General features: G+C 39.3%; 1 protein-coding gene across 2 annotated transcripts in view; it reads left to right on the top strand.

Annotated features, from left to right (window-relative positions):
• The window catches only part of ER-ANT1 (endoplasmic reticulum-adenine nucleotide transporter 1), a 95890-nt gene extending 81009 nt beyond the window's left edge, over positions 1-14881 (top strand). Inside the window, exons 4-5 of one of the 2 annotated variants that reach the window (XM_089448383.1) lie at positions 14161-14212; positions 14311-14881. In XM_089448383.1, coding sequence (XP_089304509.1) covers positions 14161-14212; positions 14311-14360 — 102 coding nt within the window. In that variant the 3' untranslated portion in view covers positions 14361-14881. Of the gene's footprint in view, positions 1-14160 lie in introns of both variants that reach the window. The other variant, XM_089448382.1, reaches the window with a different exon arrangement.
• Positions 14882-21364: the final 6483 nt, after the last annotated feature.

The raw sequence follows: 21364 nt of genomic DNA, 5'->3' as shown, positions 1-21364 counted from the left end.
GTACATTTCTCACTCTTAGGTTCTAAAGCTTTATGCTTTTCATCTGGAATATGGGCCCATGCTTCACTTCCAAACACACGAAAGTGACTTACATCTGGTTTAATGGAACTCCAAGCTTCTTCTGGAGTGATATTCTCTAGAACCTTAGTAGGAGTGCGATTGATTATATAATTTGCACAATTAATTGCTTCGGCCCAAAAACTAAGACTGAGTCCTTTAGATTGCAGCATACAATTAGCCATTTCCTTTAAGGTGCGATTTTTCCTTTCAGCTACACCATTTTGTTGTGGAGTGTATGGAACAGTATGTTGCATTTGAATTCCATTTTCGGTGCAAAAGTTGATGAATGCATTTTTAACATATTCTCCACCATTATCAGTTCTTAGCTTAAGAATTTGATGTCCAGATTGTTTTTCAACAAATGCTTTGAAGGCCAAAAAGGTGGTAAATACTTCGCTCTTGAGTTTTAAGAAGTATACCCAAGTGCGTCTGGAGAAATCATCAATGAAAGTTAAGAAGTACTTGCAGCCAGAGAATGAAGCAACAGGAAGAGGACCACATAAATCACTGTGCACAAGCTGTAAAGGGGCTGAGGCGTGCCAAGAGGCACGTTTGTCAAAACTGTCCCGATGATGTTTTCCGAGTACACATCCGGAACAAACACCATCTTTGCAAGATACCATAGGAAGACCTGTCACCATATTTTCTTTACATAGATGCTGAAGGGAGCGATAGTTTAAGTGACCAAACCGCTCATGCCAAAGTTTGCTCACTTCATCATTATGAGCAACAAATACTGAGGGAAGATGGGATGACCCAAAGTTGTGAAACTTATACAACCTTTTGGAATCATCAGCAAGACCAGTAGCTAGAATCTGTTTAGGATCTTTTAGATCCTTGATTACAACATCATGAGGTGAAAATTCAACAATTTTACCTTCACCTGAATGAGTTATCTGATAGACAGATAGAAGGTTGCAGGATAAGTTTGGAACACATAATACATCATTGAACTGACCATTGTCTAGATGAACAGTTCCAGTCCCTACAACATTAAGAGATCTATCATCACCAACATATATATTTTTGGTGTTACAATCATTTAAAGAAGAAAACATGGCTTGGTTTTTGGCCATGTGACAAGAGGCTCCAGAATCAATGAGCCACTCATGAGAATGAGAAGAAGAAGAAGATACATTTAATGCATAACCAGACTGAGATGATTGACGATGACATGCAGAAAATGCCGTTCCGGAAGTTGAAGTTGAAGTAGGCTCCAGATGGATGTTATGTTTCTTCATTGCGGCTTCCAAGGCTTCCATCTTCTTAAAGCATTTAGATTCTAAGTGGCCATCTCGATTACAAAAGTTACAATGTCTGTCAGTCTTCTTCCATTTGTTTTTATTGGTCTTGTCATTTTGCTGAAATGATCTTTCATCTTGAGGCTGAGTTGGTTTAGGACCATTCCTTTGAGGATAAGACTTCTTAGGATTCTTTGAATTTGGTTGCTGCTGGGCGGCTAACGCTTTCGAGGAAGAGTTTCCAAGATTAAGAAGACCAAGGTGTAAGAGTTTTTCTTGTTCTCTTATTAAGGAATCACAAAAGGAGTCAAAGGAAGGGGGCTTGTAGTCTTTGCCTTGACAAATGAAAGCTTCCCTGGTAGAATGGAAAGTGGAAACAAATACAGAGTAGGCTGGTCCCAACTTAGTAAGGATGGAATAAATAAGGTTACCATCTTCTTTCTTAACTTTAACACCTTCCAAGAGATATCTAAGGGTCTTGAATTTGGACAAGAAATCTTCAATGCAAGAAAAATTATTAGGATCCAAAGTAAGCAACTCATTCTCAAGTTGATGGGCTCTAATTTCATTTTTAATCCCAAAAACTTTAGCAAGTTTTTCTAATGCTTCATGAGGAGTTTCAATTTCTGCAATGTGGAATCTAAGATCAGGAGAAACAGACATTCCTATCAAACCACGTGCTTGATCTTGTCTATTTTCCCATTTTTCGGCCTTGTCTTCATCTTTGGGTTTCTTCTCTTGGTCTGTGGCTATTCTGAAGAGACCTTTACTTCTAAGTAAATCTCCCATGTAGGCTACCCATTGGAAGTAGTTAGTGCTGTCAAGAATGACTTGGCATGGACTTTCCATTTTTTGAAAAAAAACTGAAGCTGAAGATGCTGAAAGTAAGTGGTCCAATGGATAGATCTCGAAAAAATAGGCGGTTTTAAAAAAAACGGCTCTGAAAAAGGCTTCCGGATGAAGAAGTTATGGCTTTTTGAAAAAAAATTGTTGACGTTGCCGGCAAAGTGCGCGAATGTGCGGGAATGAAAAAATCCGCCCCCACAAAATGGAGACTTGAACCCAAGACCTCTACTCTCTTAAAAGGTCTTTGAACCAATTGATCTATACAAAATATTTGAGAGAGAGAGAGAGAGAGAGAGAGAGAGAGGGGGGGCCTCGATTTGCGTGCTTGCCTTGGGAAGACTCTTTTCCCCTACAAAACACAAAACACAAAACCCAACACGAATATCCAAAGAAAAACGAACCTTACGGCTCGAAGTTAGCTTTAGCCAAAAAACTAGAAATTTTAAAAAAAATCTCAAAGTTAGCTTTTAGCCGAAAAACTAAATATTTTTCTCAATGTTTCTGATTTTCCGAGATCACACTAAGGTGCAGGGAAAAGAGCATACGCATGAGAAAAATCCTTTCTTTCTGTTTCTGATTTGCCCAGATCGCACAGAGTCGCAGGGCAAAGAGCATACGCAGAAATGAAAGGTATAGATCCGGAAAAAAAAAAGGCTAAATAAACCGAAACCGAAATAAGCAGAGAGAAAATGACAGTAAACTGCAAAAAAAACACTGTATACCTCCCGATCTGAAAAATGACGCAGCTAGGGCTACCGGAAACCTTTTCGCGTGAAACGAAAGGGGTTCCTCACTGAAACAGATGCTCCGAACGCAACAGAGCAGTCCTCTCGGCCCGAAAGCAGTCAGAAACAGCAGATCTAGGAAACGACAGCCGCATGCAGTTCTACCGGCTTCAGATTTGGATCACCAACGGACGCGGCCCTCAAATAGCTCTGATACCATGTAGGAATTTACAGGGTAAGTTCCTCAGAAAGAATACCAAGAGGACACCGCTCACAACCAGATCTCAAATCAATACACCAGTATTTTTGACGTGGTTAAAACCCTCAGAGTGCAAGGAGGAAAACAGTCCACGGCCTGTCCCAACGTGGGTACAGACAATTTATTAATCAAAGAATGAAAATTTACATAAGCTTCTCTCATGCACGGATTACCCGAACAATGACCCTCCATGCGCTTTAAATAGAACTCATGGACCAATCGGGTGTCAAGCCACGGATCAAGTGTCGGTAATACCGAGGTGAGAGTGAACCGTCGGATCACTACATATCGTGACCGTCGGATTGTAAGTTACAAAATGTACAACGGTAAAGAAACACACTTTACCTAACTCTAACCTAACTCTATACTAGACCAAGTTGAACTTAACTATATCCTATGTGTCGGAATATCCTAACACCAGTCTCACACCCCGACTTTCGGCTTTAGAAATCGATCTCTCCAACAAAAATATGGATCTCCTCAAGGCTCTGCATTGCCTCTCCTGGATCTCTCTCTGCCTCCTCTGCTGAGTATTGCCGGACATGAGAAATCTCCAACCAAAACTATCCTTGCCCCTCTTTGCAAGAAATAACTTCGAATCTCTTTAGAAATTGCTGCGCTGCTCACTTCAAAAATTCGATCTATGATCTCCCACTCGATGTGTTTTCCAAATGCCCATCAAGCCTCCTCTTATAATCCTTCTGTTGAGAACCAACGACCTAGATTAGATCCTAATCAATGGCTCAGATCATTTTGGATTGATCCTCGTCTTCTTCTAGAAGTTTCACCCATAGTTTGATTAATACCCTTTAATTATTTTAATTTCCTAAGTTTAGACTTAGGCCTCCATTAAAAAAATTAATTATTTTAATAAAACTGATTCCGGATGGAATTTCCCAAAACGATTTCTGGGTATTGTAGAATACATGTGTCCAAGCCTCCCTGCAAAATTTGAGGCTTAGAGCACATCCGATTCTACCAGAAATCAACGATGGCACAATCGAGTATGGGATCAAGTATGCTAGAGGTGATGGTGTCAGATTGGTGGGCTATACTGATGTAGACTGGGTAGGAAACACAGTAGATCGAGAAAACACTTGAGGGTGTTGCTTTAGCATGAGATTAGGAGTTGTTTCTTGGTACAACAGGAAGCAGAAGTCTGTGGCATAGAGTTCAACCGAGGCAAAGTACATAACAACAAGCATGGTTACATGTTAGGCCATATGGCTTCGGAAGCTGCTGGTAGCCTTGTTTGGTTAGAGGATAGCGACTACAGTGATACTCTGCAACAATTAGAGTTGCATCAAGTTATCATAGAATTTGGTGTTTCACGACATGTCCAATTATATAGACATCAGGTACCACTTCATCAAGGATTTTGTGCAGCACAGGATTGTCCAGCTACAATATATACCTATAGATGAGCAGGTAGTAGATATTCTGACGAAGGCTTTGGGAAGGCGAGGTTCATCTTCTTTAGAGACAAGTTGGGTGTTATGCAGAACACCTTCCTCGCTAAGAGGAAGTGTTAGTTTATGTAGCTCGGACATGTGTTTTAGTCTCAGTTTATGTCTATGAGGCTAGGGAACACATTTTCTCTGATACTCAGAATTGGTTTCGTGAGAAAAGGAATTGATTAGATTTAGTTAAGAAGTTAATTAATTTTCCTAAGTCTAACTCAGGAAAATAACTTAATTAATCAGCATTAATAGGGGTAAATCAATTTTCCTCTAGAGACTTCCAGAAATGTCACATGATGGGGTCAAGATGATCTTAGCCATCGATTGTGATTAGATCATGGCCATTGATTCGTCAATGAGAGATTATAAGAGGAAATCGATGGGCATTTGGAGAACACATCGAGACACAGAGTTGCAGTGATAGCAAGGGTGCAAAGGCAATGCAGGGACATCAACAATAAAGGTTTCAACAGAGATTGCAGGAGAGATTCTTAACAAAGATTTCCATGGAGAGTTGGAGATCGATTTTTCTGCAATGAGAGGCTGATTTTCTAGGAGTGTGAGTTGCTCTAGCAAGGGGTGTTAATTACCCTAGTAGGTAGTGTGAATTGATTAGAGGGGGAGAAATTTCGGAGCAAGGAAATTTGCATGGGAGAGATTGATTTGCACAGGAGGATTGATTTACCAACCGAGGTCAAGATTTTCAGTGGAGGCCGAGATAATTTTCCTAGCTAGTGCAAGTTTCCAAGAGGTCTGAATTTATTTGTCGGGTCGCACATGTGAGCCGAAACCAACGTTAGAGGGAGGCCGAATTGGTTTTGGTGGGACAGATTGCCTCTAGAAGGTCAGGGAGACAGGTAGAAGTGATTAGTTGTTGTTGTTTTTTTTTGTTTCTTGTCCGAGGTTTTTCATTCCACGACAACCAGTGGTAATAATTTTGTTGAAGAATTAATAATTAAGACCCTCATCTACTACACTGGTTTTCTCTTCGGAGTTTTTCTAGGGACATTTGTCCAAAAATATTGGTGTCCATTATTTGTGTGTGTGTGTATAATTTTCTCAGTTCCCATGGTTATTTATTTTTCAGTGAAGTTGCCGTTGTGTTTTATTCAGTATTTTCCGCAAGTATTTTGCAGTTGACAAATAATCTGAAAAGATAGGAGAATAATAACCAATAATTGCAATGGTATTTAAAATTTCAAAAATAGAACAGTTATATGTAGGATCAAAGATTGGGTTAAGCAATAGATTCCCTCACATTCTTGACATGAAAGGTCTAAATCAAGAGAGCAAGTTTACATGGAATATGCAACAAAATTTATAATTTCAATATCGACACATGGTGTTAGTTGATGTTATGCTGTCTTATACAACCAATATTAACTTGTGTAAGTTGGAAGCAAAAAAGACTTCACACAGGATTTCATGGGATGCAAATTCCAGGCCTTGCTTGCTTTCAGTAGATGGCATTCAATGAAACTTGAGACAATCTTTTGACCTAGAGTCAGGGAAATGCAGAATATCATTTTGAAAAACTGCAATCAATTATGGACTTTGATACTGGATATTAGAGGATTCTTTTGACCCTTAGGAGGTGGTGCCACTATATTGTTCTGTCATAGAAAAGATCCTTTTGTCTTATTGAACACATCTGAGGATGTACGTTATATTTTTTGTTTTAATTTGTGAACTTTTCCAATTTGACATATCAAGTTGAGTACTAGTTAAAGTGCATGTTATCCTGAAAATTGAAATAGGAGAATGACTTCAACATGTTTTGGTGGGAATTGCCTGATCTCAAGCGGGGTCTTTGCACTCTAGGGTTTCGGTGATCTCTGCAATGACAGGACTCTCCAGACAGTTGCAGACCTGCTAACATTGATGGCAACACGACTTTTCGATCCCAGCAAGACAGTTTCGAACTTCATGAATCCCCCCCAGGGGGAGGGTGCAGCGCCTCCCCCAATGGACGATGAAGAGCGGCAAAAGAATAAGGAAGGCGACAACTCAGAGGATCAGAGTGAGAACAGCACGGATCTGAACTCACAAAAGGCAAAACAGGATAACAAAGAACAACCCAAGGTCAACTCGACAACATGCAAGCCCGTGGCTACTGAACGTCCGAAAGTAGTACTTCCAGGCCACAGAATCAATGCTCAGATACAGTATATGAGGGACCATGCTCTGATAGGCAAGTTCATAGGACTTTGGTCGATTGAGAAGGCGCTGCGTGGATGGATAACAACGAAATGGAACCCAAAAGGACATATCACCCTGCAGCTGGGGCCTAAAGGGTTCTTCACAACCATTTTTAACTGCCTGGAAGACCGGAACAGGGTTCTGGATGGAGGGCCCTATTTCTTCAATGCCGCCGGCCTGTTTCTCAGAGGATGGGTAGAGCACTTCAACCCTGATAAGGAGGATCTTAGTTGGGCTCCAGTCTGGATTCGATTGTATTCGCTTCCCGTGGAGTATTGGGATGAAACTTCTCTACAAGAAATTGGCAGTGTTCTGGGCGAATTTATAAAAGTTGCAGAGGAAACAAAAATCCGAAGATATACCTCCTACGCACGAATCTGCGTCTACATGCACCTCAACAAGGCCCTTCCGGATGCGGTAAGTTTATTCCATGACGATGTTGAATGGGTTCAGTTGATTGATTATGAACATGTGCCGTTTAGGTGCAGAAGATGTCATGCCCTGGGTCACTTATTCAGGGACTGTCCTTTATCTCAAAAACCCTCATTCCCAGCTGGACCAGATATGCCTGAAGCTGATGGCTTCACCAAAGTGGCCAGTCAAAGGAGAAGCCACAAGAAATCGGCTTCAAATTCCAAAATGCCTCAACCCAGCTCCTCCAAGCCTTCAACGAGCAACAACTTTGAAGCATTAGCTCGTCAGAATGACCCTAGCTCTGAAATTCCCGCTCACCCAGAGAAGGAGGCAACGAAGAACAAACAATCGAAGCATGTAGATTCCAAGACGCTCCAAGAAGATCCTCTACCCCACGATACCTCCTCCTCAGATAAGCACAAGATCCCAGCATGGAATACTCAAGGAATGGAGGTAGACAACTTACAATCTGATTCTAGAATAGCAGAAGAACTAACTGAAGAATTAAATGAATCTCAGCACATGGAGGAGGAACCCGAAAGTATAGATATTGGGGAACTAGACATTCTGGGCCTAGAGCAGGCATGTAGAACAAAATTTTTTGACAAAATTCCAGACCGACAACTAGAGAATCTGGAGGAGGTCCTTTCACGGGCACAAAGGCAAAAGTCTTTAGGTATTCAGACTGGCAGCCCTTGGGATGGGAGATTCATTACCAAAGATAACAAAAAGCGTGGAAGGAAAACAGACCTCCAACGAACAATCAGAATAGGAGAAATGTTAGTGGAGTCAGGCAGGTACTCCAAGCTAACAAAGTACTATAACTCCCTTCATAATCCTTCCCAATGAAGTTAATATCATGGAATATCAGAGGGCTCAATGGCCCAGGGAAAGGTAGACTACTTAAAAACATGATTATGCAAGAAAAACCACAAATCCTTTTCTTGCAAGAAACCAAATGCAATTCAAGCGCTCTGGAAAGAATTGCAGCAAAAGTTTGGCTAGGAGGACTCACCGCTGCTGTGGATGTCGATGGGGCATCTGGAGGCCTTGCAATCTTATGGGACTCCCGAGCTATTAGGATCAACAACATCCATGCAAATAAGAATTTCATCCAAGCAATTTTTCACATCATAGGGACAAATATACACGGGCTTTTAACCAATGTGTATTTCCCCCAGGAGGCTATGCATAAAGCAGAAATCCTGAACACCCTCTCAGCTATCAACACTGATAGGCCGCACCCATTATGGATTTCAGGGGGCAATTTCAACATGATCACTAGGCTGGAAGAAAAAAAGGGAGGCAGGAACAGAGGAAATCAGGAAGGGAAACCCCTAAAAGACTTTATTCAGAACAACTGGCTTATTGACCTGCCTTTCAATAATGGACTCTTTACTTGGAGCAACAAAAGAGTAGGGCTGCATCAGATCGCTTCCCGTTTGGACAGATTCTTGCTTTCAGACAACGCTATTCATATTGGAGGAGACTTTGCTGCTTCCATCTTGCCTTACTCGGGATCTGATCACTGGCCAATCTCCCTTCAATGGACTCGTCCTGGCAACAAGATCCGAAGACCATTTCGCTTCGAGGCTTTCTGGATGTCCCATCCGGATTTCAACAGCTTAATTAACTCAGAATGGAACAATTTCTCCCCTCCAAGTGGTTCAAAGATGTTTCAATTTCAGCAGAAGCTCAAGCATCTCAAAGGCAAGATCAAACAATGGAATCACACTTCTTTTGGTAATATATTCCAGGCTCAGAGCGCCCTCGATCAAGATATGAAACGTCTGCAGCAGAGGATTATCATTGAAGGCCGTTCCGATGACCTGTCAGAACAGGAAAAAGTTCTTGAGGCGCAAATCATAGAGAGGGCTAAATAGGAAGAAACGCTATGGAGGCAAAAATCGAGAATAAGATGGCTTAAGGATGGCGAAAAAAACACAAAATTTTTTCATAGTACCACCATCCAACGCAGAATGAATAACAACATAACTCACATTCAAAATGAGCAGGGGGCTAAGGTGGAAACACATGAAGAAATTGAAAGCGAACTTCTAAACTATTTCAAGCAAGCGCATCAAGAGCCACATGTAGACAGATCGAGAGCCATAGAAAAAATTACTCGAAATATTCCCAAAATTATTTCAGAGGAGCATAACCAACTTCTTCTCAGGCCTGTAGACTTACAGGAGGTTGAAACGGCAGTTCGTCAGCTGAAAGCGGGGAAGGCACCAGGCCCGGATGGATTTACCTCCAACTTTTTCCACAATTTTTGGGAACTGATAAAAACGGAAGTTTGGCAGGTGGTTGAGGAATCAAGAACCTTAAGATGGATGTTTCCTGGATTGAATGCCACATTCATTGCCCTGGTTCCCAAGGAAGACCAGCCCAGTACTCCCGACAAATACAGGCCTATTGCTCTGTGCAATATAATCTACAAGATAGTCTCCAAAATCATCGCTTCCAGGCTCAAATTGTTGCTTCCTCTCATTATTTCGCCTGAGCAATCTGGATACGTTGAAGGTCGGCAGATTACGGATGGTATCATCCTAACTCATGAAATAATCCATTCCCTGAAGCAATCCAAGAAGCCAGGTATGCTCCTTAAGATAGATCTTTCAAAAGCTTTTGACAGCTTAAGTTGGCTGTACATTGAAAAAACTCTAACTGCTTTTGGTTTTGCTCCTCCTTGGGTAAGATGGGTTATGAGTCTCTTATCCTCCTCCTTCTTTTCTGTTCTGATCAATGGTATTCCCTCCTCTCCTTTTCATCCTTCTCGGGGAATTAGGCAGGGAGACCCTCTCTCCCCATTCCTTTTCGTGATTATGGCAGAAGGATTGGGCCGAAGCATTAAATTAGCTCAGCAATCTCAGCTCCTTAGAGGCTTGTCACTTCACAACTCTTCCGCCTTCACTCACCAGCAATTTGTTGATTGGTCATCCTTCCGTCCAGGAAGCTCGTCAGCTCAAATCTTTACTGACGGATTTCTCGGATGCCTCAGGAGCTACGATCAATAAATCCAAATCCCAGATATTCTTTTTCCATACCCCTGCTATTACCCAAGCAGCTATAGCCCGCATTCTTGGATTTTCTATTGCCGTCCTTCCCTCCAAATATTTAGGAGCTCCTTTGACTGCCTCGGCCTTGAAGCATTCCTCATGGAAGATCCTCCTAGAAAAATTGGAGGCTCGCCTTTCCTCTTGGACACACAGAGCCCTAAATATGGCGAGTCGTCTAGTCCTTATAAAAGCCGTTCTTCATTCCATGCCGCTTTATCTTTTCTCCATTCTCGCGGCTCCCAAATGGGTTCTCAAAGAAATCAAGCATCTCCAAAGATCCTTTTTCTGGGGCAGCACAGGTCACAAACGCAAATGGGCTCTTGTCAAATGGGACACAGTTTGTCTTCCAAAGAGCGGCGGTGGTACTGGATTAAGGGATCCTTCTTATAGCAATGAGGTCATGGGGGCCCGTATTTGGTGGAAATGGCTTACTGCGCCACTCACCCCCTGGGCTACTCTCTGGACAACAAAGTATGCAAGCAATCGCCCAACGGAGGAACTAATACGAATGTCAGAAGTTAGCATGGGCTCCCTAATCTGGAATTCGGCCAAGCAACATAGAAGCCTCATTCAACAGCATAGTTTCTGGGAAGTTAAGAACGACAACACTGCAAGATTTTGGGAAGATTCCTGGCAGCAGATGCCCAAGTTAAAGGACCTAATTTCTCATTTGCAACTTCTGGAGCAGGATATGCAGACATATGATAAGGTTAAAAACTTTTGGAATCCCTCTTCAACTCAAGGATACAGGCAATGGATCAAAGCAGATCAAATTCTAAGACAAGGAACTCCACAAGTTCAACAAACTCTTGACTCAGAATTAATGAAAAGGAGAATACAACTCTCTAACGAAAGGGATATCCTTAGATGGGGATATGAAGAAAAAGGTACCTTTACTACAAGAGGCTTATAATATCATTATCAAGGAACATATGGTGAAAGACCCTCTCTGGAGCAAAGTTTGGGACCCTACCAACTGGCCGAAAATTTCCACCTTTCTCTGGCTCCTTTGTCATAACAAGATCCTCACATGGGACAATCTCAGGAAGAGGAACTATCATGGGCCCTCTAGGTGCCCTAACTGCAGATAAGAGGAGGAATCTGTAAAGCATCTCATGCATTCCTGTCATATTGCACGCAAGCTCTAGGAAAAGGTCAGTTTCCGATGCCAAAAGGAAGGAAGAATACATGGAGACATCATCGCCACAGTTCGCAACTAGGATCGGAATCCTTATCAAAGCAAGATTTTAAATTTCTTATGGAAGCTCATTCCGGGCTTCCTCATGTGGACCATCTGGAAGGAAAGAAATCGTAGAATCTTCAAGGATCATTCTGCGCCTTTGGAGAATCTTTGGAAAATTATCTGCCAAAATATCAAGGAAACCATCTCTCTCCATACCTGGTATCAGGAGGACCTTCCTACCATCCCCCAAGAACAAAACATCTGGGCTAATTGGAACCTTCAGTGGAATCAAGAACATGTTGCCAAAGGAACAACGCCTCTGTTGGGTCGTGCACCTGAAAAGTGGCTCCCCCCTCCCAAGCAAATGTTCCAGCTAAACTTTGATGGGGCCTCGAAAGGTAATCCAGGTAATTCGGGCTTTGGAGGGATTTTCAGAGACTATAAGGGTGCTCCTCTTCTATCCTTCCTAGGATCAAAAGGATGGGATACCAATAATTCGGCTGAATTGGAAGGTCTTTGGCAGGGTCTCATTCTAGCTCATAACAAGGGACTCTTTCCGCTTATCATAGAAGGCGATTCTCAGATCATCATAAATATGGTCTCCAAAATTATGCAAGGAACTCCCTCAAGTAAAGTGAGCAACAGCTGGAGAATGGCGAGAAGGCTTGAGCTCATTGAATGCTGGCTCTCCTCTCACAGGGCGATCACTCTTAAGCACATCCGCCGGGAAGGAAATAAAGTAGTTGACTTACTTGCTAACCTTGGAGTTGAATGTGGATTGGATCTTCACACAGGATCAATTTCCAGATTGGCCTCTGAAACCCAACTCACAGAATTCCAAAACCTTGTGAAGAATGAAATGAAACAGGAAGGGGAAGAGCACCCGGATGCGGGTGAATTAAATGTCAATTTATGGAATTAATTAAGGGTGCAGGCGCTCGGTCCTGCCAGCTGCAGAATAGCGCTGTTCTCCATGCTCAAATCTGCCTCAACCTGGCTCACCTAAGGCGAGAGCGATTCTACCTGAAGATTGACTTAAGTGCTCACTCTGTCCGAGGCAAGGCAATTGCTGGTACAATCATGGCGAATTCGGCTCTCCATCCCAGTATTTACTCCCCGTCTTCTTGCCTCTGCCCGTCCCTTGTAGCATTTCTCTGCAGCAGGTCGGTTTCAGCCTTCAGTGGGTCGCTCTTGGTGGCTCTTGCTGTTGGAATTGCGCTTCCCTCTCTCCATTCTCAGGCCTGTTCCTTGGACTTTGCTCGAATTCTCTTGGTGTTGTCTCGTCTCCCCTCCAAAGATTCCTGTTTTTCTGAGCTTTCCCTCCGTGGCCTCACCATGGTCCGTCATCGCATGAGAAGCCGCCATGGAGGGTGCCGTGGTGGTCGTGGGTGTTCTCAGACGGCTCACTCTGTCGATCAACCCCCGCCCCCTGCTACTCAGCCCTTATCTCAGGCGAATTCGCCTCCTCCCAGCACTTCCTGCAGGCCTTTCCCGCATAATGCTTTTCAGTCTACTCACTTTAAGTTTCAGAGCAGCCTAAACAGGCCCATCATCACGGCCAATATCACTGTTATCTTTTCTGAAGAAGAGGCTCCGCCTCAAGCTACAGAGAGCACTTCGGCTGATCTTTCTCAGGGTGGTCACAGAAGGGCGGGCAGCCATGGCATTGAGCAGAATTTGGCAGATGAAGGCAAGGTGGAAGGGCATGGTGAGCAGCATGACGAGGGTGGTGCTCCTGGCGACTCTCAGCCACCAGGTGGCAGCTCTCATGGAGCCTATGTCTCGATGGCCATTGCAGGTAGTTCCAGCGACACCCGTCCCTCGTCGGTTCCTCCAGGCGGCAGTGGTGCTGGTGACGTGGCTAGGGATGAAGAAACTTGGTATGGCAATGCTTGCCCGGTTGTGGAGGAGCTTCCGGACCAGGACGTGGAAATGTGATGCCACCTGGACATTTTCGTGTCCTCCCAGTTTCTTTCTAGTGGTTCTTTTGGTTAAAGTTCAGGCGGTTTTGGGATGGTGGTTCTGGTTTACCCTCGGCAGTTTGGTAGCTTGGTTCTTTTTTCCTGGTGGGGCGGCAGCCTGTAGCTCTTCTGCGGATTTGGTTAGCGTCTCTGTTTCTTGTTTCTGGTCTTGACAGTTTCAGGTTCCTATGATCTTATCGTTGTATTCCGGTTCCAATGTTTGGCTCCTTGATTACTGTAACTGGTTCTCCCATTCTTGGGACAGTTTTGCTGCGTTGAATGCTCTCAGTTGCTCTTGCCTGAGGCTTCAACTTCCTTGTAACATTATTTTGATTTTCCTTTAATAGATTTAGCCTTTATCGAGAAAAAAAAAAACATGTTTTGGTGTGAGTAGAAGTTTGAATATCTACCTAATCACTAGGGGTCTCATCAGTGCTGGTGTATGGCTCTCCTCAATTATTGAAGTAGTGCTTGGATTGTTTGAAACTCTCTAGATATGGACTGCACAAGGTATTTTCACTGTTTGCAAAGGACATTAGAGTAGTTGCAGCAAGAACTTTTAAGATTCACATTGGGGTCACAACTTGGGGTTTGCATCCTATCGTTAGTAACTTAGTTCTATCGTCTCTGTTGATTGACTGTGATGAATATGTTTCGGAAGGTTTACTTCCAATGATTCAGAATGAGTTTTTAAACTTATGTTTTCTTCTTGGCACTGTTGTGATTAACTTGATGATGTTGGTGTTGCAGGGAAATTTTCTTGTTAGTTTCATGCTAGGGTGGAGTGTGACAACAATTTCTGGTATTATTGCATATCCTTTTGATACACTTAGACGCAGAATGATGATGACTTCAGGGGAAGCTACTAAATATAGCAACACCGTCCATGCTTTTCAACAGATTGTACATCAGGAGGGCATCAGTGCCCTCTTCAGAGGAGTAACAGCTAATATTATGTTAGGAGTAGCAGGGGCTGGAGTTCTTGCACTATATGATCAGCTTCAGCTACTAGTTCTGAGTAAGTCGAACAAGTCAATATTGAACAAGAAGTGAATAGAATCCAGTCTTTGATCCGAATTCTCGACGCATTTGCATTGAGAATGCACTTGCCATAGTTACTTCTCACATGTTATAGCAGAAGAAAAGTGTAATATAGCCTTACCGATTGTGCTATCACAATATGTGATCAAGTGATTAACCAAAGCAAATTGTAACTATTCAGATCAATTATTTCAAATAAGACAGCTAGCTGTCATACTCTGTATAGTGATTTGCTTACTAACATCTTTTACGTGAGGCAGCTTTTCTCCTATGTAAGTTGTTGTATCTGTAGCTCTAGCTGGAATTTTTCTTTGTATCTTACTGTTTACACCATTATTACTTCATGTACCGAGGCTGAATCACCATTCCTGACAAACCAGAGGAACTGCTCTTTATTATTATAAAAAATCACTCATCTGTATTCACTGTATTATAATTATAATGGCAAACCCAATACTATCCGCATTGCCTTTTGCAAGCAGATCGCTTCTTCTCCACTGAAAAATGATTTTATGAAGTACATAAAAGTGGGCAAAGCTAAATCCAACTTACATCAGGATTCAAGTCAACTAAAGCATGCACTTCCAAATTTCCAATAGTAGCCGAGTTCGTATTTCAAAGCATCATACATTGATATAACAAATTTGTAGATATATATGGGATTCATCATAATCATTGTCACCTCGTCTGTTGAGATACACTACCTAAGACAAACTGCAAAGGCTTAGTTAACTATGAGATATCACAAGTTTACATAATGATTTTCCACATTAACATGGCACTATGTTTTCCAGGGGATTGAACCTAGTTCGTGAAGAAAGTTCACTTGATTCCCCATCTAACACAACGTGCTTGACGTTACAATGACTTATTCTGCACTAGCCAAGCAGAGTTGGTATTGAAATAACTTAACCCATATGCATAATACGTTTACATCTGGTAAATCCATGCGTTATGATTTCCAATGTTAGCTACTTCCTCACATACTAGTATTAAGCTTGCCGTAGGGATAAACATATAGGCCATATCCTAGGCTATCTGAAAGATTTTCCCCAATGAGTAGGTTAGATCTCTTTTCTTTACAGTTCCTCTTAATCAGAGGAGACCAGATGCATTATTTTTTGAGTTATTGCTCCATTCTTTATTTTTTCCCTCAAAAAATCCTTGATCCTTGGATTTAAATAAACGCAAGTCTGGTCATTGATGACTGGTTAACCATTCACTTTTTAAATTCAGCCATCATGTGACACTAGACCTTTTACTGACCATAGCTATGTTGGTCAAAACATAGGAACACAATCTTTTCCTTTAATATGGGTACTTGGAAGCAGAGTCTACTGAACATTATTTTTGAGTTGTGATCCATACAAGATAAATTTTATTGACCTTGATGATTGGCAACATCAATAAATTGAATAACTGGTAGCATAGCAAATCTATAATAAGGATAGTGAAAGGCAGGAGAGTATGGTAATTGTTGACGACAAAATCTGTTGCAAAGCAGATTAGGTCATTTTGATGACAATAAGATGTGCTAGGTGGGTGCAACTCTAACCTTGGAGTGAGAATTTGAGGTGGCAAAAGGTTAAAGGGGAAAATGGTAAAAAAATGAAAAAAAAGGGAAGGATCAACGCAGGAAGGAGATAGAAAACTACTAAAGAGAACAAAGAGGATGAATGAGAAAAGAAGAGAAGTGCTTAGATTATGTTCTGTTTGTAGCTCAGGGGGCAGATTGGGAAAGAATACTAGGTATGGTGCAAGAAGTTTCCAAAGTTGATTGATGTTGTTCAAGGTTTTTGATGTTCATTTTTAAACATATTTTATCATTTCAAACGAAAATGTTAAACACAAAGGTATCAATTCTTCCAAATCAGGATCAATCCTTCTCACTCTTGAGAATGCCTTATGAAAGCTATGGACGGAAATATGCCATCCGATTGGAACTGTAATTGAAGATACTGTGATGACATTGCCTTAACAATTATTATTATTTGGAATTTGTATGAGTCGTCCTAAGGACCCTTGGTACTTGGTTACTTGTAGTGGGCTATCCTAGATGAGGTTTTATTAAGGCGACTATTTCGTGTTCTACTTGCAATACTAGAAAGACTTGAAAAGTAAGCTAATCTATGAAACTGAAAAGAAACTATAAACAATGGTATGTACATCAACTAAAAAATAAAACAATTGTATGTACATGCAAAAAAGAAAATGATCTTTTAAAACCTAATGCTGAAATGTGATGCGAGGAATTCAAAGGAAAGCAAAACAAAATGAAATCTAACTACTTCAAGAAACATGCCCACCCTGAAGAATGTTGGGGTGCAAAAGAGTTTCCTAACTCAATAATGTCATAAATTTGAATAATCTAATCAGATTTTTGTGCCCAAGATTCACCCTCCCATGCGGAAATTGCCTCTAATCGTGTTGGTTTTGAATCCTTTATGTAATGGTAGTGTGTTTGTTGTTGACTTTTTCCACTCATCAATTGGCACTATTGGTTTGTTGCCATGTGAGTTGGTCCATCTGTGGTCGAGCTTGGCATGGATTCTTTTCTTTCTTTTGATAAGCTCTCTCAAAGTAAGTGTTTTATGTATAATCATACACAATATAACCCCATGTGTGTTATGGGTTCATGAACTCCAATTATGCTTTCTTGAAAGCATATACGGTTTTTTTTTTTGTAAGTTAGTGAGACATAATTGGGTTGGACTATTTGAGAGATCTTTGTACTAATTGATCGTGTGCTCATGATTTCTTGAACTAGGTTTGATGATAACTATGGTTAGGAGCATGCCCTTGAGGTGTAGATCAGTTGATGATAGTGTATTGTTAGCTCACTCTTTGCAATGTCACTGGTTCAAATCTCTGATTAGCATTGTGTTCCATACAAGGGGCTACATTGGTATCCTTGGAGGTTATAGTGGTTAGAATCGACCCTATGTAATGTGAGTAGGAGCTTGGCCTAGTTGCCAATTTTGCTTATTCACAAAAAGAAAAAAACTATGTTCAGGATTATGACATTGCACTTAAGCAACACTCACTAATATGTGTCTAATGCCAAAGGATTCATATCAACTATTTGACAAAATATTTGTTACAATTACTAAAAAAAACTACTATGTTTAGGAGTATGACATTGCAGTTAAGCAACACTCACTAATATGTGTCTAATGCCAATGGATGCCTATCAACTATTTGACAAAACATTTGTTACAATTAAAAGGATGCCCACTAATTGTTTCATGAAATGTTTGCAAAATATTCTCATTTTCTACTCTAAAGGAGAATGCAGAGTTTTGTGAAAACTAATTTTGTTAACACTATCACCTTTGAAAAAATAGATTGGACAAGATTGACAACACAAAGAAAAAGCATAAATTTTTAAGCCCTAGATGATTGGTGTCCCTTGTTTCTCTTAATTAAATAAATCAGATTTGAACTTATTTAACTATATAAATAAATATTTTTGAACATACAACAATCATATGTATAGCTATAAATGAACAATGGAAGCATAAACACGATACACCAATAATTACACCCTCAAATCAGTTTTTTAATTTAAATGTTCCATGCTTACAGGGAAAATTTCACAAATTGTCAAACTAATAGTTGTATGGTATACACAAAAATCATATTTACACTTAGTGAGATGAATCTACCTACTAGACAATTGAAAATATGTTTGCTTTAGCCTACTTCTCTACATTGACTCCTCTCCTTGTTTGAATTTGCTCAACTAATCTCTCTTGATCTTTGGAGTCCTCTTGGTGTACACTAATTTTAAGCATTTAACAAAAAAATATACATGTTGAAGATAGATATAATGCAAAAATAACATTTTAGAAGCTTTTTGCCTAAAATAATATGCCAAATAAAGGGTTTTATGGGGATAATTGGATAAAAATGAGTTTATTATCTCTAAAGCTTTAGCCAAGAAAAACATTAAAATTGTCTTCAAACCTTTCAAGACTTTAAAGTAATTATTTAAATCTCCCAAAGGTCAACTAGATCCACTTACCAGCCCTAGAGTTTATAACATTCCATGCTCCAGTGGTCATTCTTGTATTTGCCAAACTGGTAGATCCATTAGAACCCGTTTAAAAGAACACATAGCAGATGCGTATCATAATCGTTGTTCAAAATCTACTTTGGTTGAACATTCATCAAATCAAAACATCTCATATGCTTTGACCAAGTTAAAATCCTTGCCCCCGACCCCTTCTATTCCACTAGGATTATCCATGAAGCTCTTGAAATCGAAAAACATTCAAATAACTTTAATCAGGAAGATGACTACAATTAAGTGATTTTTGGAAACCTCCAATTCACAATCTTAAACAATGGTTTTTCACATTTTCGTTCCTTTTCTTTTATTAATTCCCCATTCCCCCGTTTTTAATAATCGTAATTATCACTTTTACTTTTATCATCTTCTTTATAATAATCTCCCCCCAAGCCTCTCATATTTCCCTTTCCTTTCATTTTTCTCGCTCATTTTTATTTCTTTAATCAACCAAATATTTAATAACAAAATTCTTTCATTAAGATAATCATTTAAAAAACCCCCTTTTCTAGTTGGGCCTCCTCCCTCCCCTTTCCTCTTTACCTTTTCTCTTTTAATATTCCATCCCCCCTAATAATTTTTTTAATCAATGCATTACTTAATATAAATTTCATTTGTTTTTGAATTAATTTAGAATTCGTTAAAACAATTAAATTGTCAAATTGTTTTATTTATTGGTTTTCATTATTATAGTATTTTACCCACTAGTCTTGTTGATTGACCATGTGTCGGTTATATTCTAACGTTTCTTTTTGACCTAGCAATCCTAACATCTCTTTTTCTTCGCACCTTTATAATCTTATATGCTCACTTTATTCTAATAATTCTACTTCGTTGGTTCCTAAGGATGGTTGGAGTGTCCATCCAAAACGTTGGACACTATCCTCAATCAGATTTCACATAGTAACAATATCCAGAAATAACACCATTAATATGATTATGGGCTATGGAAGCATACATTCTCTTATTTTAAAAAAATAATATAATAAGATATTAATCGTAAAACAACAATAAATGAATATTTATTCCTACAATAAATTTCAAAGTCAAAATATTATGCATATAACTTATTATCAATTTGCTAAATTGAACTTACTTTTTAAGCACAACCTAAAATTAATCAACAACATCATATATGTCAAATGTGTCATGTGCAAGAGCCTCATTTTTCTCTTCCATTGGATCTTTGATGTTCACAAGTCACCCAACATGTTTCTCTCCAAGCAATCCATATAATAGTGGCTCAAGTTCCTTTGACATTTTTGCCACACGCTATTCATTAAACCTCTTTTCCTCAAAGCAACTTCTTGCATTTCATCTAGAAGAACTTTAATCACATTAATTTTTTGATTAATAAAATTGCATTATAATGGGTTGTTTTTAATGGTTATGCAATTTCGTCATTTTTGTAAACAACATGCTAGTGTTGTACTTAATCCCCAAATACAAAATAAATAATTAAGTAAATTAATCTAAACACATAGAAACTAAAAAATTAACAAAGTTTGAAGCTTGATTTCATATCATAAAAACTTACATAAACGTGAGAACAAATCCAAAATCCAATTTTTTGCATTTGGCTTTTGATAAATGTTAACAATTTTTTATATCACATGTTTTTCCTTGTAGGTTAGTTTTCTTCCCACAACGCTATGAAACAATACTTGACCATGTTTCCTTCTATCTTTTCCATTCATAAGCATAGAATTACAAGTATTATCTTTTGTCCAACGTGTTGTGTGTACCATCTCAATATTACTTGCATACCATCTCAATATTACTTGCAAATATATCTCTGCTGAAACTAGTAATATTCAAGGCTTTTTCCTATAACATGAAATAATAAAAAATTTAGTTAACTTGTAAATAAACTGAATTTATTTTTAATTTTAGTCACTAAAAACACAATTTAAATGTCTTACAAAAAAAATTGCAGCTTTTTCCTGTAACACGAAATAATAAAAAAATCAGTTAACTTGTAAATAAATCGAAATTATTTTTAATTTTAATCACTAAAAACACAATTTAAATGTCTTACAAAAAAAATTGCTTCTTTGCCTTTGAATCTTTATAGTATTATTCCTAATTGTATACATGATAGGAAATCAAATCTCCAAAATGATGATGTTGTATTTTCCATAAATTCTATAACCACTACATTGAAGTTTTGGTAACTATAAGGTTCACTATCATGTCCAATGTTTTGGATATTGAAACCACGAGGGACATTTATAACAATTAGGGAGTAATCTTTTTTAGAAAGAAAATTTGCAATATTTTCACAATTGCCTAATATTACTTGATACTTGATAATGCCGAGTCCATTCCAAATGTAGTGAACAAGAGTTTCATGAAGTTCACTATTTTGAAGATGGTGTTTTCTTTGTCTTTTAAATATAACTTTTTGAATGAAAATTTTGAAGGTCTCTAGTACTCCATATATATTCCTCTTCAACATTAATGAAATAGACAAATGTATCTTTAAGTAATAAAACAAAAATAATTTATAAATGAATAAAATGAATATAATAAATCAATATACAGTTTTGAATGCAATAAAAAACGGTTTCAGTGTTGTTTTAAAACTTGGATCTAGATAGTTGCATCTAGTATCATTCTAAGTCTCTTCATTCAATATTTTAATAATTTTCTCTTGTATTTGTTGAAAATGCAGCAAGACAATCTCAATTTTGATTTTGCCTTAATTAAAATTGAGAAAATTCGAAATTCCACATCAACAGACAAGTTGGAAGAGTTAATTGAGGTGATATGGCTCTTGTCACTTAGTTAAGAACACTCAATTCGAGTTAATGAGTTGAAGTTCAGTTTACTTGAGTTGGTTGC

The sequence above is a fragment of the Pinus tabuliformis genome, chromosome X, assembly GCF_031772625.1.
Source record: "Pinus tabuliformis cultivar Carrire ecotype Pingquan chromosome X, CPIR1, whole genome shotgun sequence".
Lineage (NCBI taxonomy): Eukaryota > Viridiplantae > Streptophyta > Pinopsida > Pinales > Pinaceae > Pinus > Pinus tabuliformis.
This window is presented reverse-complemented; position numbering and strand designations above follow the sequence as displayed.